General features: G+C 42.3%; 1 protein-coding gene across 1 annotated transcript in view; it reads right to left on the reverse strand.

Moving 5' to 3' along the window:
• Window positions 1-9,936, reverse strand: part of SLC26A4 (solute carrier family 26 member 4) — a 60,596-nt gene extending 50,660 nt beyond the window's left edge. Inside the window, exons 1-2 of the mRNA XM_027539657.1 lie at window positions 9,439-9,936; window positions 7,550-7,689 (exon numbers count right to left, since the gene is read on the reverse strand). Of these exons, the coding sequence (XP_027395458.1) occupies window positions 7,550-7,689; window positions 9,439-9,602 (304 nt within the window). The 5' untranslated portion in view covers window positions 9,603-9,936. The remainder of the gene's footprint in view (window positions 1-7,549; window positions 7,690-9,438) is intronic.
• Between the last annotated feature and the right edge of the window lie 8,937 nt (window positions 9,937-18,873).

An 18,873-nucleotide genomic window follows, 5' to 3' on the forward strand; every position in this document is an offset into this window, starting at 1 on the left:
AGCTAAGAAGTTCAAGATCAAACTACCAGCAGATTCAGTGTCTGGTAAGCACCCTTTTCTGGTTTGCAGATGGCTGCTTTCTTGTTGTAACCTCACACGGCACAGATTTCCTAAGGTCACTAAGCCCACCATGAAGACTCTACCTGATTGCCTTCCAAAGGCGTGTGTTGTGTTTAGTTGCTAAAGTAGTGCCCAACTCTGCAACCCCATGGACTGTAGCCTGCCAGGCTCCTCTGTCCATGGGATTTCCCATGCAAGAATACTGGAATGGGTTGCCATTTCCTTCTCCAGGGTATCTTTCTGACACAGAGATAGAACTAGAGTCTCCTGCATTGCAGGCAGATTCTTTTACCACTGAACCACATGGGAAGCCCTACCTCCCAAAAGCTCCGACCTCCAAATACTGTCATACTGGGGATTAAGTCTTCAAGAGATGAATTTTGGAGGGATACAAACGTTCAGTCCATAGCACTTTCCTTCTCCTGTGGGTTGTTTTTTTAAATACTTCATAGGTAGTCAGCATATCTTCTACCTCCCCACATTTCACTCACTCACAATGACAGAACATCAAGTTCTTTGACCTTTTGGTCATTGATAAAGAATTACATGTATAACAGTTTTTTTAAAAAGTGATGGAAGCAGCTTAGATGTCAACAGATGAATGAGTAAAGACGTTGTAGTACATATATATACCGTAGAATATTATTCAGCCATAAAAAGGAATGAATTTGAGTCAGTTGAATTGAGGTGGGTGAACCTAGAGGGTAAAGTAAGTCAGAGGGAGAAAAATATTGTATATTAATGCATATATATGGAATCTAGAAAAACAGTGCTGATGAATCTATTTGCAGGGCAGGAATAGAGATGCAGGCAAAGAGAACAGATTTGTGGACACAGCAGGGGAAGGACAGGGTGGGACAAATTGAGAAAGTAGCGCTGAAACATATACATTACCATATATACAATAGATAGCTAGTGGGAAGTTGCTATATAACACAAAGAGTTCATCCCCATCCTCTGTGACAACCTGGAGGGGTGGGAGAGGGGGCTGGTAGGATAGCAGGGAGGTTTGAGAGGGAGGGGATATATGTATACTTATGGGTGATTCACATGGTTGTATGACAAAAACCAACACTACATTGTAAAGCAAGTATCCTCCAATTAAAAATTTTTTAAAAGTGGCAACAACTTAAATTGGTGCCCCAAATGATGTATTTATCCCTGTCTCAAATCAGGGAAGTGGTTAACTACACTATATTTCATATACTGTAATCTATGAAATGAAGTTGATGTGCTGTATAGAAATAATTTACTACTAATAGTAATTTACCTCTTTCCAGTGCAATACAGTACATGTAAGAAATAAGTAAGAAAAGGCAGAATTCAAAATAGTGATCAGGGAGTGCCCTGGAAGTCCAGTGGCTAGGACTCAGTGCGTTCACTGCTGTGGTCCAGATTCGATCCCTGGTCAGGGCACTGAGATCCCACAGGCCAAGCAACATGGCCAAAACAACAACAACACAAAACAGTAATCAGCATGCATGCTTCTACTTTTGTTAAAGTAGACACGTTTGTTGTATGAATTTTAAAATGTGGACGATTTCATACAGTTTAGACATGTAAAAAGTGTAATATAATAAACACCCAAGTATCCAACATCTAGTTTAAGAACTAGATCATTGCTGTACAGTTGAAACTTTCTATATACTTTTTCTCAATCACATCGTTTTTCCTCCCTCCACCCTCAGGAAGCAACACTCTTTTGAATCTAGTGTTTATCATTCTCGAACATTTTTTTATACTTTTAAATAGATACTTATTTATGTGTCTGGTAGGATATTTATTAAAATTTAGGTTTAGTGGACTATCTACAGAGCAGAATCAAAGGAGACTTCTGAAGAGGTATTTTTCATGTTCCTTATAATGTGTTTTCTAGTTTCCCACAATAAGCATTCATTCATTCAACAACTATTGATTATGTACCCTTCATGTGCCAGCCACTGTTCTAGGCTTAGGGGAATACTGGAGTAGACAAAACAAAGTCTCTGCCCTTAGAGAGTGTGCATTCTAGAAAAGTCTGTATTCTGATGTAATTATTTTCATATATAAATTACAACAAGCAATCATCTCAAGGACATAGAGTAGAAAGGTGAGGTCACAAAGGGAAGACAAGAAAAGAAGGAGCAAAAAAAAAAAAAAAAAATCCAAATTAAAAAATATTAGAAAAGAAAAGAAAAGAAAAGAAGGAGCAAGGAATGAGAACAGCCTATTTCCTATGTACATTTTTCAAGTCCTTCTCAAATTTCCACTTTCCTAAACTGGCTCTGCAGTCCTCACAGACCTGGAGAATGCAGGCTTTTTCAATTTTCACATAATATCCTATCTCAGGACAACTGCTACTCAAATATACTGTAATCATATTGTAAGGGAATTTGGTACAACAATTTTGAAATTATACATAATTTGTAAAGAAATTTGTCATTGATTTAAACTATGGAATCTCTGTGTTGGTGCTCCTCCTATGTAGGACGGTGCTATAAACCATAAAGGTGGTGCTAACAAATATTCAGAAGCATCTAGAAGGCATAGGTAGGAAGTAAGAGAGCAGGTCCCCCATATCTGTGAATAAAAAACAGCAATAAAAGGGCTGCATTGATTTCTTGCTGCCTGGAGGGAATTTTTTGTTAATAATAAAAGTGAAAAAGATCCCATGGCAGCACTCACCTTCTGAGATGGACCACACTCTGTCTGTGGAGTGTGTTTCTCTCTAAATAAATCCACTTCTTAGAAAAAAGCAAAACAAAACCCATGATCCTTAGCATTTCTGGCTTCTCAGTAACATGATTGATGAGTTTTTTCCTACCCCTTAGCAGCCCAGCCGTTGGATATATCGCAGGCTTTGCCATCCCTAGAAACTGCAGCTCTGAAATCTCAACATTGAGCCTCCTTTTCTCCACCTAGAGACATGTAGCCTTTCCGCTCACCTATCCAGAATCCTTAGTGCAACATTTTTTTATCCTCATGAGGCTTCTAACCCATGAACAGATCCACTATCCTTAGCACCCTCCCATCTTCATTTGCCTCCTTGTCCCTAGAATTTTCACAAATACTCTGGATTTCTTTGCTTCACTCTTTCTCTTTTTCTCCTGTCTTCTCTGATAAATCTCCAGTCTGGCCAAACTCAAGCATCACCCTTTTCCATGCCAGCATTCAAACAGCTGAATAACTGAACTAAAGACGTCTACATTTGGGCTGGCCAATTTCATGCAAATTTCATGATAGCAAACCCCAGATGGAATGCCACACTGCCTGGCCATCCAATTACATTTCCTCAGCAAGTGTGCTTTTCCTCTTCTCAAGACAGCTACTCAGACTTCCCCTACTTTCCTCAAATTCCCCATTCCCCTTCTTAGACATGGTTCAGAGATGAACCTTAGACTTCATCCAAAACCTGGAATCCATGAGATGCCCATTGGTTTTTTACAATGCAGTGCTTGTCTGTCTTTTCTCCTTTGAAAATGGAGGAAATATCCCACGTATCTCTAAGGAGTAGCCTTCCCACTTCTATCCTTGTACCCATCTACACTTGTCCCTTGTCATTTCTCCTCTTCCTTGTGGACCACAGATTTTTCTATCAGCTAGGTCATTCCCACTGGGTTACATCTATGTTCTAGTACCTCCTGTATTATAAGAAAAATAAATCCTCCCATCATTTTACCATTGTCTTTTATGCCTCTGGAGCCACTTCTCTACTCTGCTTCATGGCAAACCTTCTTAAAAATATTGCCTGTGTTCCATCACCAAGAGTATTCCACACTACAGACACCCCCTCTTCCACCCATCCTTTAAAATAGAGCAGAAAACAATTCCTCTCTTGGTTTTGGAACCCACATCCTTCAGATTGTTCTTTTTCTCTATCTTCCTGAGCCCAACATCATGTTTCTTTGTGGCCCCTGCTCCTCTTCCCTGACTTTAAGTACTCCAGCCTGGTTCTTCTCCCCATCTACCTTTCTGCCTAGGTAGTCTCAGGGATTCCCACTCCTTTGAATATCATCTCTAGAGTGATGCTTTCCTGACTTTTATGTCTAGTTCAAACCTCTCCAATGACCTTCCTGCTTCTAGTAGCTCCAACTCCATATCTGGCATCTCAAATGTGGCACATGCAAAAGGAAACACTTGGTTTTCCATCCCAATTCTGCTTGTTAGCCAGTCCCTATCCATCAGTACGTGTTACCTGTGATTCCTGCTCCAAAATATTTTTCAGATTTGTGCAGCTCTGCCTCCTACTTGATTAGCTTCAAGCTGAAATGTCTGTCCTCAGGGCTAGGACTAGGGAGAGGCAAGTGAGGTGCCTGGGGCACATTATTTAGAAGGTCCCTGGAGGACTCACTTACCTAATTTTAATCCTGGCCCTGCCTAACCTTATCTCCTCCTGTTCACTCCTCTAAACCTCTCTCTCCTCCACCCATATTGGAATTCTTCCTCCCTTGAAAATACTATGCTCTATTTGACCTCAGGGACTTTGCATCTTTGCCTGGTACACCCTGCTTACTGCTTCTTACCTGGCTATCTCCTTCCCATCCTCCCAACCCTGATTAAATTTCACCGCCTCAGAAAAGCCTTCCCTGACCATTCTATCTAAGACAAACACTCCCTCCCCAAATTAACCCCTATTAAAGCCGAAGAATTGATGCTTTTGAACTGTGTTGTTGGAGAAGACTCTTGACAGTCCCTTGGACTGCAAGGAGATCCAACCAGTCCATCCTAAAGATCAGTCCTGGGTGTTCACTGGAAGGACTGATGCTGAAGCTGAAATTCCAGTACTTTGGCCACCTAATGAGAAGAACTGACTCATTTGAAAAGACCCTGATGCTGGGAAAGATTGAGGGTGGGAGGAGAAGGGGACAACAGAGGATGAGATGGCTGGATGGCATCACCGACTCAATGGACGTGAGTTTGAGTGAACTCCGGGAGTTGGTGATGAACAGGGAGGCCTGGCGTGCTGTGATTCATGGGGTCGCAGAGAGTCGGACATGACTCAGCAACTGAACTGACTGAACTAAAAGCCTATTTGATCAACCACAATAGATATCACAACCTGTAATTATTTTTCTATTTATCTGCTTATTTAATTCCTGAAGTCTCCCACTTAGAATGAGTGCCATGAGGTCAGTATCCATGCCTGTTAGTAAACCACTGAATCCCCATGGCTGGCCTGTAAATATCGGTGGTGGTTTAGTTGCTAGTGAAATCGCTCAGTCATGTCCGACTCTTTGCAACCCCATGGACTGTAGCCTACCAGTCTCCTCAGTCTATGGAATTTTCCAGGCAAGAATACTGGAGTGGGTTGCCATTTCCTTCTCCAGGGGATCTTCTTGACCCAGGGATCAAACCCAGGTCTCCTGCATTGCAGGCAGATGCTTTTCTGAGCCACCAGGGAAGCCCCGTATCCAACTCCTGTGACCCCATGGACTGTAGCCAGCCAGGCTCCTCTGTCCATGGGGTTCTCCAGCCAAGAATACTGGAGTGGGTGCCATTTCCTTCTCCAGGGGATCTTCCCAACACAGGAATCGAACCCGGGTCTCCTGCATTGCAGGCAGATTCTTTTCCTACTGAACCATGAGGGAAGCCCATCCTACAAATATTAGATGAATGGATTTATGAATGAACCACATTAACCTCTCAGATATTCACCATACAAAGATAACTTCATAGAAATCATGCTTCGGGAAAACGTTATCACTCATAAAGTGAGGAACTGCATCCTTTATAAATTAAGACCCTAGGAATTAGATTCTGGGTTCAAATCCCAGCTCCACCATTTACCAGCTCCATGACCTTGAGCAGAATTTAATAGATTTTTTGACTATTGAAAAAGAGCTATAAAGAGTTGTTGTGAGGATTAAAGAGATAACTTGCCAAAGCCCTTAGCATTGTGTTTGATACTTAAACAAAACTAAAGTTAAATTAATTTGTATAAGATACTTGTCTAGGAACACTTGCGGGACACAGCTTGCAATACCATTTTTCATATATAAGGACGATTTGTTATTCAGTCCTCTTCATTAAATGTTTACCGGGCCAACTACTGGTGCCAGAATCATGCTAGCCACTGGCTAAACATGAATTAGACAGTTCTCATCCCCCAGAAGCCAGAGGAGGTTGCCATGCCACAGTTCTTAAGAGTCTACTGTGTAAATCACACTTACTGTATGAACCACACTGTCCTGTCCAGCTCTCCCATCCATTTCTGTGACTGGGAACACAGGCTGCTCTCCACACAGGGGCCACAGAACATCCTCCTTCTCTGTGGGACTCTCCCTGGTTTGCTCTGAGTAATCCTGAGAGTTCTAAGAGCTCTAAGTAATCCTCAGAGTTCTATAGGCAAATTTTGGCTCAGGACATTGCTCAACCACTGTTACTAACTTCTCAAGTAGTCCATTTCAAGCCATCTCTCTACCCACATTTCTACACCATCGTACTTCCCATCACTTCGCAAAGTAAGACTTAACCTTCAGGGAAACAGCTCTGACACCTCTTCCTCCAGGAAGCCATTCTCAGTCCCCTAAGGCCAGGTTGAGTGACCCTGTGTGCACTGCCTTCCCAAGCAATATTACCACACGCCTACAGTCAGTCCTTCCATTGAATCATTGTCTATTTCCTCATTGGACTATGAGCTCCTTGAAAGCAAGTGGTGCATCTTATTCATGTGAGAATACCTAGAGGCTGGCATCTACTAGATATGCCACGAAATAATAATAAGTAAAGTCGATTTTTGTTTTCATAGTCCAGAGGTTTTGTGAAGTTGAGGTGAGGGCAGAAGCAAGATGATGAGGATAGGGTACAAAGGAAAATGCCCGTAATGCTATTCACCAGCTCTGCAATGGAGTTCCAAGATGTTCATGGAAATAAGGCTTAAAGGCAGTTTAAAAAATGTCCTGTGTTGGGACATTCTGCCAGAAGATTAAGATACAGGGATGAATTTAAAACGGGGAGGGAGAGGCAAGAGCAGAAAAAAACATTTACACGTAGTCTAGGCTAACATACTTCCTTCCCTTTCCTTTAGGAGAGTTTCAAATGGCATGTCGAGACCATGTAGGAAATGTAAATAATTTGATGAACTGCAATCATCATCTTAAAAATCTAAGCAGAATAAGACGGAATAGAAAATACTAGAGAGTATTACTTGTAGTGAGGATAAGTATTATTTCACAAAACTTGAGATGCGTGTGTACATATCATGATGTCATACAGATTTCTTACTGTGAGCTGTGACCAATGAAAATTGGGAAGCAGCTGCTTAGGTGACAGGGCTCTAGTTGGAGCCAAGCAGATAGAGAAGCAACAGGGTTTCCTGAGAAGAGAAGTGTAAGGAAGATGAGGAAGAAGGGAATCTTACCACTAAGGGGCAGGCTCTGGAGGAAAAATGCAGGCTATGATGGGTGAGCAAGCCTTTGGTACAGACCCATGGGAGGGAGGGGGGAGTTAGGAATGGCTGCTGGAGGCTGTGATTCTCCATCACTTCGGAGCTAGACCACCATCATCTTACCTTGAAGTGTTCCCACTAGACCAGTACTAACTCCTGAAATGATATCACTAAGTAGCCATTCCTTGATCCGGTATTTGGGAAGCCAGTCCAAGATGGGCAGGAGAGTCTTCACCATGCGAAGGGTTCTCTTTCTTGAACAACTGTCAAAAGGCAAGAAAAGGAGATTTCCAATCCAATCTTGGTCACAACCCACTGCAAATCACAAAGTTTTGAACCAAAGTCTGCTAATGTCTCTAACTATTTAGAAAAAAGCATACGAATTGCATGAAAAAAATACTAACAGTGAAGCGCTTACCATGTCTTTGCCAATAACTCTTTTTACCCTTTTAAATGCACTGTACTAGAAAACACAGGATTAAGTGTTAACCACCCCACCCCCTTAATCCTCTGAGAAAATATCCCCAAACAAGAACCCATTTTCTGGTCCAGCCACAGATTGATCAATGTGGAGTCTTTAAATGGAGATTACATTTGGACTTTCAACCTAGGTGTTTTCTTTTTCTTTCAAGAAACAAACTCTGTATATTCTGGCAATAGGAGCTTGGAGCCAGTTTTTACAAAACTCTTAACATGATGAATACATATCTTGTTGTACCTTACTACCTACTTTTTAAAATTCAACAACCTAGAGGTAAAAGAAAAAAACGTATTTTGGGCTTCCCTGGTTGCTCAGATGCTAGAGAATCTGCCTGCAACACAGAAGACCCAGGTTCAGTCCCTGAGTAGGGAAGATCCCTTGGAGAAGGGAATGGCTACTCCAGTATTTTTGCCTGGAGAATTCCATGGATAGAGGAGGGAGCCTGGAGGGCTACAGTCCATGGAGTTGCAAAGAGCTGGACATGACAGAGCAATTAACATTTTTAGTTTTTCAAACACTATTTGACTCTTGATTCAAATAAATTATTTTAAAAAATTGTATTTATGAGACAATTTGAAATTTTGTTGACTTAATTTTTTAATATTAAGGAATTGCTTCATTTTTGTGTGTGATAATGAAATTGTGGGTTGCATTTTTTAAGAGTTCCTAAAAATAGATACTGAAATACAGTCCAAAGCGGGGGCGGGGGGGCAGGAGGGGGGGGGACCACTATATGGAATTTGCTCCAAAAAAAAAAAAAAAGTGGAGTGGGGCAAGTATGTGGTAAGACAAGATTAACTTTGAGTTAATCATCCTTGAAGCCATGTGATGGGTAAAAACATGGGAGAGGGTTCATTGCACTACTGTGCCTGCTTTTGAATATATTTGAAATGTTTTTTTAAACGGTTTGAAATGTTTTAAGAAAAGAAAAAAGAAATCTAGCAGCAGCTGACAATTCCTTCTGTTTGCGATATCTACTTACGGGTGGCCCGAGTGGGTTTAGAGACTGATGGAGGTTCTTCTTGGAGAGCCCTACTTCCTGCACAGTGGACAACTAGGAGCACAGCGTGCTCTCCTGTGTTCTAGCCTTCATTTTATGCCTCTGAGTGTCATTCTTCCTGGATGCGCTTAGGGCTTTCAAGGACTCTTGCTCAAGTGACGAGTTACCCACTACCTCTTTGTAGTAAAGCCCCTTGTTCTCCCACTCTCCTCAGCCTAGCCTTCACAAGAAGACCGTAGGGACCCGCTGTACCACAAGGCGCACTCCAGGTGCCCTCGAGAGCAGCGCAAAGAGACGGCGCTCCCCGAACCTTCCCTCTCCAAAGTTGAGTTTCCGAGACTAGGATCGATTCGGGCCGAGAGTGATGGAGCCACCTTCCCACCAGGGAGGCCAGAGTCCGTGACCTGACCGAAGCCGTCCCTGCAGGGCGGGAGCGGCATCCCACTCTCCGCCGCTGGGCATGCCGGCGGGTCTGCGCGCCCACATTCCGGGATTCACTGCGCCCCTCGCCCCGTCCGCCGCGGGCGCTACCTGCAGCCCTGGGCCAGGTTCTCTCTCAGCGTCTTGCGCTCTTTCGGGCGCTGCTCGTACTGCTGCTGGAAGGCGAGCTCGTTGTAGACCGGCCGCGACACCACATAGCTGCAACTGTACTCGGGGAGCGGCGGCGGCTCCAACCTGTCGCCGGGCGCTGCCATGACCTGCGAGGCGGAGGGCGACGAGCAGGGAGGAGATGGGGCGAGGGAAGAGAAGAGGAGGTGAAGACCGCTAGTTAGCTGCCTCCCGGCCCCACCTGCTGCAGTTGATCCCCGAGAGAGGGATCCGCTCTCTGCCACACTCTCCGCCCAGGCCCGCCTCGGCTGGGCGCGCACCTCCAGCCCGTTGGAGGCCCTGAGGACCTCCCGTCCCGAGCCTACATCTGCTGCCCGGGGCTCCCGGACTTTTAAGAGAGTGAGTCCTGCGCTGGGGGGGCTGCCGGAGCCAGACCCAGTTCCCCTCGGATGAGCAGCCAGGGCGCTGTCCGCGTCCTGAAATCTCCCCAAACCCGGGCTGGGGCCCGCGACGCGCGAGCGGCAGGCAGTAAAGGGCCCTTGTGAGCGTCCGCATCTGCCTAAACCCGAAGCAGCGCGCAGGGCCAGGAGAGCCCTGGGAGAGAAGCACAGCCCCCCGCGCCGGACATGGGGCCTTCAGGCCAGTTTCCCCGGGTCCCAAGGCTGCGCGCACGCTGCAGGAAAATTCCAGCAGCCGGGCGCGCTTTCCCGGGGACAGAACTTTGGGGAGTGGAGTGTCTCCACACCTCGGCCTCTTTCCTAGCGTCCTTCTTGCTCTCAGCTTCTCAGAAAGACTGTACTGTCCCCTGCCGGGCAGCTCCGTAGCGTGTCCACCCCCACCCTCTCCACTCCCCTCCCCCGCCACCTCCACTAGTCCCATCCCCAACCAGCGATGCCTCCCCAGGAGTTAAGGCAGGGCGGCGTGGCGTGCGTTGCATCTTCAGCGACGATCTCACCTGCTTCGACTCACGACCAGTCTGGAATGCCCCCGGGACAGCCGTTCCGCCGCCTTTATAGCGCTCTCAGAAGGCAGTGAGACGTTTTATTTACGGAGCAACAGAGACACCTTAGTCCAAAAAAGGGACACACAGACAGCGGTCTTTACCCACCTATCCTACCAGGGGGAAAAAAAAAATTCTACCCCTCCCTAATTCTTTCCCTTTCCCGAAACAGGAAGGCTGAGAATCTTACTGGCTCTCACCCAAGAGCCACCCAAATCCACCGCCCCTCAATTACTAACGTGGGCTACGAGGTCAGGGGCGGAGCAGGCCCTGGGGAGCTTGTTACAGGAGACCAGAGCCCATCGTGGAAGAAGAGGTCAGTGACTGCGAGGAGCGCTGGCCTTGACTCCTAGGTTGTATGAATCCGGAAGCTCCATAGTCTGGCACACAGCTCTCAAACCAAGTGGGGAAGAGGAAAGGAGCAGTGGCCAGTTTTGCATTTAATAAGGGTTTGGATTTCTAGAAGGTCTTTCATTGAAAGTACTCACTGAGTGGTGGTTATAGACAGTTCAGTAATTTATTCATAAAGCTTAGATACGAACTTTTCTGTGCTTATGTGTGTTTTACTTCACAATCAAAATCAAGTGCCCAGGTGACCCTCTTTCTTATTTGACTGACCCTTTGGTTCTTTTATCTTTCTTCTCATTCGTCTGAACTGTGAAGGGGGGAATATGCTGAAGTAAACAAGAATCAACACTTGAAGGGCGAGAGTGGGGAGTAGGAATCTATCGAATCTCCTCAGTATTTTGTCTTCTGCTAGGATGAATCTTGTTAAAGCCAACTATTCTGGTTAAGATGAGGGGAGGGAGAGTTCAGTAAACAAGAAAATTCTCTCCTGATTATCAACACCAGCCTTCAGTTACCCAGCTGGAAAATTCAGACAGTGGTAATTTCATAAGCATTAGGAAACAGAATCCTCTCAGGAGAACCCTTGGTGTAAATCTCTTGAAGTTGTATTTGACACGATATTACCATGTGTGTGTTTTTCTGAGTAATGAATAAATCAGTAGCTTTCAACAGATCTTCCAAAGCACATGCCTAGTCATTCAGTTGTGTCCAACTTTGTGACTCCATGAACTGTAGTGCTCCAGGCTCTTCTGTCCATGGGATTTTCCTGGCAAGAATACTAGAGTGGATTGCCATTTCCTTCTCCGGGCGGGGGGGTGGGGAGGGGAATAAGCTGGCTCAGTGGTAAAGAATCCGTTTGCAATGCAGGAGATGCAGGTTTGATTCCTGAGTAGGGGAGATTTCCTGGAGAGGGAGATGACAACCCACTCCAGTATTCTTACCTGGGAAATCCCATGGACAGAGGAGCCTGGTAGGCTACAGTCCATGGGATCACAAAGAGTCGGAAATGAATTAGTGACTAAACAACAAGAACAACAGACTAAGGTTAAGAACCCTTGAAGATACAACCTAAAAAGAAAATTCAGGAACTTACCTGGCTGTCCAGTGGTTAAGATTCTGCGCTTTCAATGAAGATGAGGCTTTGATCCCTGGTTGAGGAACTAAGATCCCACATGTTTCATGGCCAAAAGAAAAGAAAAAGAAAATCCAGGTCATTAAATTTAGAATTTTTATCCATCTGCAGAGAATAATGTATTTGTATATAGGATTCCCCCTACCCCGAGACGTTTGGCAATGTCTAGAGACATTTTTGGTTGTCATGATCAGGGGATGCTCCTGAGATCTAGTAGAAAGAGGCCAGGGATGCTACTAACCATCCTATGATGAAGTTTTCAATCCCTTTAAGTTTCTATATGTTATTTGAATGTACATTTATTAATAAATCGTTATGTATACTAAATATATGCATCTCTCTCCATATTTATAGTGTACATGCATTTTCTGTAAGTAGCAGATATCCAATTTATCATTGGATATCAAATTCAACTACACTGAAATAGAGGCAAGTTTTTTAATGTCTCCACTCCTCACACCCCCACAGGTACCTTCAAGATTCAGTTAAAGCTCCTTTTCCATGAACAGTGCTTGATGCTCTCAGAATTAATCCAATTACTTCTCTAAATTCTCTTGGTAGCTTATCTGAACTTCTCCCTCAAGACACCTCTTACTATCTACCTTAGGACCACAATTTTATTTACATACAAGTTTTATCTCCCTCACTAGACAAAACTTCATGAGGGCAAGCACAATGACTCCTTATATGTCCTATATTACCTTCTATAATGTATTCTAAAAAGATAAATCTTTGACCCAAACATCTTTTTTTAAATAACTAAAAATTATAACGTGTATTGATCAACAACTTTTTTTTTCTTTGCAGTCAAGGCTGTGTCATGGATATTTTTCCAGGTGAGTACATATAGAAACTCATTGATTTTGCTAATAGCTGCTTAGGATTTCACACTATAACTCAGTTCCATGGTAACTCCTCTAGACGAATGACAATTCTTCAGTGATTTAACTTGGAGGCATTCTGTGCAAATATAAATATAAACCATGTCCTATTCTGATAGGCCTTTCTGTTCGCTGTCACTTGTGGTTTTGAACATTTTTTAGTCTACTTCGTTCAGCTGTGTGCACCACTTTGTATCAGAACTTGGTGATCATATGTTGATGGTAGCAATTCAAAGGAACAAGGGATAAGGTAGAGGTCTCAGAAGGACGGAGGACAAAAAAAGCCTTCAAATAACACTAGGAGTCAATGGTGTAACTTTCCTTGGAGAATAGATGGAATTCTTCGAAATGCATTTTTCTAGGTAAGGATTCAGTTTAACAATTATCAAAATATAATAAGACTTGTGTGTACCTGGATGAATATATTGCCTTTTTGCTTGGTTGTTTGTTAAATGCCTTTTCTACTGAAGAAATGAGTGGTGCATGGACAGAATGGCCTCTCCCTTACAGGTTTCTATAAAAATAGAGAACTACTTCTCTCATTGGTCTGAATTTGGCCGTCCTTTGAAAACAGAGAAGAGTAGGAGGTGGTAACAGCTGGCTCTCTCCACCCAATTTATTTGTTATATTAAACACATCAAATTACTCACTTTAGAATTCACCTGTTTCACAGAGGTGGGTGGTTCTTATTTACCAGAATTTAATCATTTCCAGAACTTCTTTCCAAAGAGATAGATGTGTCATTTCAAAATAAATGTCAGACAATATTATCGTTACTTTCCAGCACTTATTTAGCAGTTAATGCTGATTTAAAAGGCATTTTCTTATTTATATCCTTTAAGCATTTGGTAAGAGAGTCCTCTATAAGATCTGCATACTCATTCATTCATTCATTCACTCATTTATTCATTCAAGGATTTATTAAGAATCACGTTGGCCGTGATACAATGATGAAGAAAGAAGTATGGACCCTTGTCTCATACCCGTAGGTGCAGCAAACGTTACTACATGGTCACAAATTGTATATTACGTTTCACTGACTCTAAAATGCACATTTTTTGCAAATCAAAACTACAATGAGGTACCATCTCACGCTGGTCAGAATGGCTGCTATCAAAAAGTCTACAAACAATAAATGCTGAAGAGGATGTGGAGCAATCCCACTGCTGGGCATACACACCAAGGAAACCAGAATTGAAAAAGACACGTGTACCCCAATGTTCATCGCAGCACTGTTTACAATAGCCAGGACGTGGAAGTAACCTAGATGTCCATCGGCAGACGAATCGATAAGAAAGCTGTGGTACATATACACAATGGAGTATTACTCAGCTGTTAAAAAGATTGCATTTGAATCAGTTCTAATGAGGTGGATGAAACTGGAGCCTATTATACAGAGTGAAGTAAGTCAGAAAGAAAAACACCAATACAGTATATCAATGCATATATATGGAATTTAGAAAGATGGTAATGATGATCCTATATGCAAGATAGCAAGAGACACAGATATAAAGAACAGACTTTTGGACTCTGTGGGAGAAGGTGAGGGTGGGATGATTTGAGAGAATAGCACTGAAACAGGTATATTATCATATGTGAAACAGATCCCCAGTCTAGGTTCAGTGCATGAAACAGGGTGCTCAGGGCTGGTGCACTGGGATGACCCTGAGGGATGGGATGGGGAAGGAGGTGGGAGGGGGGTTCAGGATGGGGAACACGTGTACAACCATGGCTGATTCATGTGAATGTATGGCAAAAACCACTACAATACTGTAAAGTAATTAGCCTCCAATTAAAATAAATAAAAAATAAAATAAAATGCACATTTTTCACATTTTATCAGGACTCATAATTGATGATGTGTTATAGTTCAATTAGCACTTTTTTTTCTTAGTGGTTCATAAAGTAATTGTGGATTTTACTATTATTGGCATTATAGAATTGATAAAATATAAATATATAAAAAATCATAAGTGAGCTATATTTTTGAGTGATTTCCTGTTATATGAGAATGATTTGAGTTCTATGTTAGTCTAAATTGAGAGCAGTCAGTCTTGCTAACTTTTTCTGGTCTAGAGGGCAAATTTTTACATAGTTTCTCCTTCCTCTCTTTTTTTAACTTAAAATTTTCTTTAGTCAGAAGAATTGAAAAATAATGGAAATATACAAATAATGCCTCAAAGTCTATTTTTAAAAGCAATCTAGATTCTGATTTTTATCATTTTCTACCTTTGAATTGTAATGTTTGTAGCTTATTCCTTATTTTTTTTTTTAATGTAGAATTGAATTGACTCACTTCTGTTTGGATGCAGCATTTGACCCACTGTTAATCACATTTCAAACAGAAACTACACCCTCTTCACACTGGCACCGATGAAAAACCAGTTGCCCAGGGAAATCATTTTTCCCTGGGAAATTCAACTCTGATCCTGAGTTTTATTTTAATCACATTTGTTAATTTTCTCAAGACAATGGATGCTAAGTTTCTGCCATATGTAAACAGAAAAAGAACTTTAACTTTCTCTTTTTCTGATCTCTCCTCTGAACAACTGATTTGGCTTGCGTTCAGTAATCATACAGCTTTATACACTATTGTTTTCTATTTATTTCCTGTATGTTACCTTTTTCCTCCTCTCCAGATATAAGATCTGCTCCTTAAAGTCAGAAATAGTATCTTATATTTCTTTTATAGTATTAAAAAATTACATATAGCCTGTAGTGAGCTACTTGGAAAATATAGCAATCGTTTCTTATTGCACCACCCAAATGGTCTCTGTTAAGTTTTTTGCCTATTTCCTTCTTGCTTTTTTTTCCTATGTGCACACATGTATATATTTCAAGCAGGTAAGATTATAATGCTAGTCTTAATGCTAGTCTTGTTTTGTATCTTTACACAATACCTTGGCAAATTATGACAATGTAATAGGTAAGAAAATATTTGTTAAATTATTGATTGATTTATCATTTAATGATAGGATCTTGAGAAACTATTAGATAGAAATAAAACTTGTTAAAAAAAAAAAAAAGAGAATTTAGGCTTCTAAAGGAAAATCATTAAACAAATTAATTCTTTCCAAACCAATGTAGCAGCCCATTCCAATTTAAAGCAACTTCCGTTGCTGATAAAAATTTATTTGTATATAATTCAATAAATTTTCAGATAGTGGAGGAAACACCACATTCTTTAATATAAATCCAAATTTGATATTGTTTTAGTAAAATTATCTCTCATTAGATAAATGAAACAATGACACATCTTTTTAAGCAAAGAGTAATTCGAGGGCCCACTCAAGTTTTTACGATATTTGTCTTTCTTTTACTTCACTTAGTATGATAATGTCTAGGACCATCCATATTGCCACAAATGATATTTTTATTCCTTTCTGTGGCTGAATAATATTCCATTCTATATATCTCATACCACATCTTTTTTATCCTTTAACTTTTAAAGTTATCTTTGCACACCTATTCTGTGAACATGGTTTGTCAATGGAGGGAGAAAGGGAAACTTGAGAAATGTTTCAAGAAAACACTAATGTGCTGTGTTATCCTGAATTGGATATTTAAGTAATTCCATCCATTCATTCCTATATAGATACGTTTATTGATTCAGTGAATACTTATCATCAAACCCCATTTTAAGTTTTGGGGATACAGCACTTAACAAATCTGACAAAGTTTCTGCCCTCAAAATGGTACCAAACCAAAACATGTTCACAGTAAAGACAACCTGCTGACACGGGGTTGTGATGAAGGGAAGAGCAGTGTTTCTTGCAGGGCTAAGCCCAGAGTCCAGGCAGCTGAAGTTTAAAAGGCCTGAAGGTGGGGTTTCCCTGGTGGTAAAAATCCATCTGTCAATGCAAGAGACAGGGTTCAATCCCTGGTGGGAAGATCCCACATGCCACAGAGCAACTAAGCCCGTGTACCACCACTACTGAGCCTGTGTTCCAGAGTCAGGGAGCCGCAACTGCTGAAGCCCCTGTTCCTTAGTGCCTTAGAGCCCCTGTTCCACTCAAGAAAGCCACTGCATCACACCTAGAGAGTAGCCCCTACTAGCTGCCACTAGAGAAAAGTCCAGGCAGCAGTAGAGACCCAGCATAGCCAAAAAAATGAATAATAAAACAAAAAAATTTTTTAAGGCCTAAACTTTCCAAAGGTTTTCAGGGAAAGCTTTTTAGAGACGAGGTTCTAGGGTATGTGATCAGCTCATGGAAATTCTTCTGACTGGTTGGTGGTGAAATAATCCAGAAACAATCATCAGCCTTCTGATTCCAACCAATCTGAGGTCTATGTGCTTATGGGCAGCATACAGTAAGTTTCTTCTGCCTGGTGAGGGTTTTGGTATGTGCGAAACAGCTCAAAGGATATGACTCAGTATATTATCTATAGCACTTGAGGAGGAACTAATGGTCCTTGTCCTTGTTTAATGACTAAACTATTATTATTTGTCTTGTTTGACTTGTTCTTTCTGCATTGTCTCACTTCTCTAATTAAATTCATTCTTTGGTTAAAGTTTTTCTGTAGACTGAGCAACTAAACACAGCACACAGGCAAAAGGCAGGCAGAGGACATTGGTGGGGAGTGAGGGAGGCGGGGGCTGCTCTGGGAAGGCCCATAGCGTGCTGCTCGGTTACAGAAGAATTTATAGGCTAGTTGATGACAGTCATATACACGAATAAGTAAGTCAGATAATACTCTGTGATGATAAAAATCTGTGAGAGAAACAGAACAATGTCATGTAGAATTACTGGTGGGCAGTGATAGCAGAGGGAGAAGGAGGAAGGCTTTAAATGGGGTGGTCAGGAAAGGCCTCTCTCTCAGAAGGTGACCAGCCTTCCGGAAAAGGAAACTGCAAAGGCAAAAACTCAAAGTCAGGAAGGAGTTTGATGTGCTTGAGAACAGTGTGGTTGAGATCCAGATAATGCAGATCTGGAGATACCAGAGTGAGAGACCTCAGCAGCATGTGAAAAGGACAACTCGGCACTTGGGGAGAGAGAGGACAGACAGATGAAACAAGACCAGTGCAAGTCCCTGAGAGGTCACAGGAGGAGGGAGAGGGGCTTTTCTTCTTCTCTAAAATGCAGATAATTGAACTCAGGTGGTAAGGAAAAAAATAAAATATTTTGAATGCTTTGGAGAACTATTCTCTCAGTAAGAGGTTTTTGGTAGCTATGTTTTTAAATAACATATATCAAGGAAAGGGGAAAAATTAATATTTAAAATGTATGGACTTCCCTGGTGACACAGTGAATAAGAATCCACCTGCCAATGCAGGGGACACAGGTTCAGTCCTTAGTCTGAGAAGATCCCACATGCCGCGGAGCAACTAAGCCCGTGTGTCACAAGTACTGGGCCTATGCTCTGGAGCCTGCACACTGCAGCTAGCAGCACCCAGGCACCTAGAGCTTGTGCTCTGAACAAGAGAAGCCACTGCAGTGAGAAGCTGGAGCACCGCAGCGAAGAGAAGTCCTCCCCCACCGTCCCAGCCCTGCTCTCTGCATCTAAAGAAAGCCCTGGCACAGCACTTTAGACCCAGTGCTGAACTCTCGCCACCACCAACAAAATGTGTCCTCTTGTTTCTAATTATTGCATGTGTGATTAATAATTTTATTGCTTTGGGGTACTGGTAATGCCTTACGCTCAGGAAGTTTTCAGTAATCAAGGTAGCTCCTGTAGATCTGAACAGAAATTGATCCAGTTAATCACACTAGATTCTTTTGGTGGAAAACAACAGCCTACTGTCTGAGGCCATTTATCTTTCTTTTGTGGGGGAGGGGTGCTGACTGACAGCTGTTTTGCTTTATAAAGAATATGCTTTTAAAATTCGTTCCTACCTCTACTGATCTACAAATTAGTAGCAGCACAATTAATCCTAGAATCTACTGTCTAATTTTTCATTTAAGAATGAATCTTAAATACCAACAGAAAGAAAGCCTGTCAAGGGACAGACAGATTGATGAGGAGAAAAAAAAAAGAGGAAAGGATGAAGCTGAGGGAGGCTGAAGAGACAGAATCAAAGGACTGGGATGGGAGAGAGAGATGGGAGGGGGAGACTC

Source organism: Bos indicus x Bos taurus, chromosome 4, assembly GCF_003369695.1.
Source record: "Bos indicus x Bos taurus breed Angus x Brahman F1 hybrid chromosome 4, Bos_hybrid_MaternalHap_v2.0, whole genome shotgun sequence".
Classification (NCBI taxonomy): domain Eukaryota; kingdom Metazoa; phylum Chordata; class Mammalia; order Artiodactyla; family Bovidae; genus Bos; species Bos indicus x Bos taurus.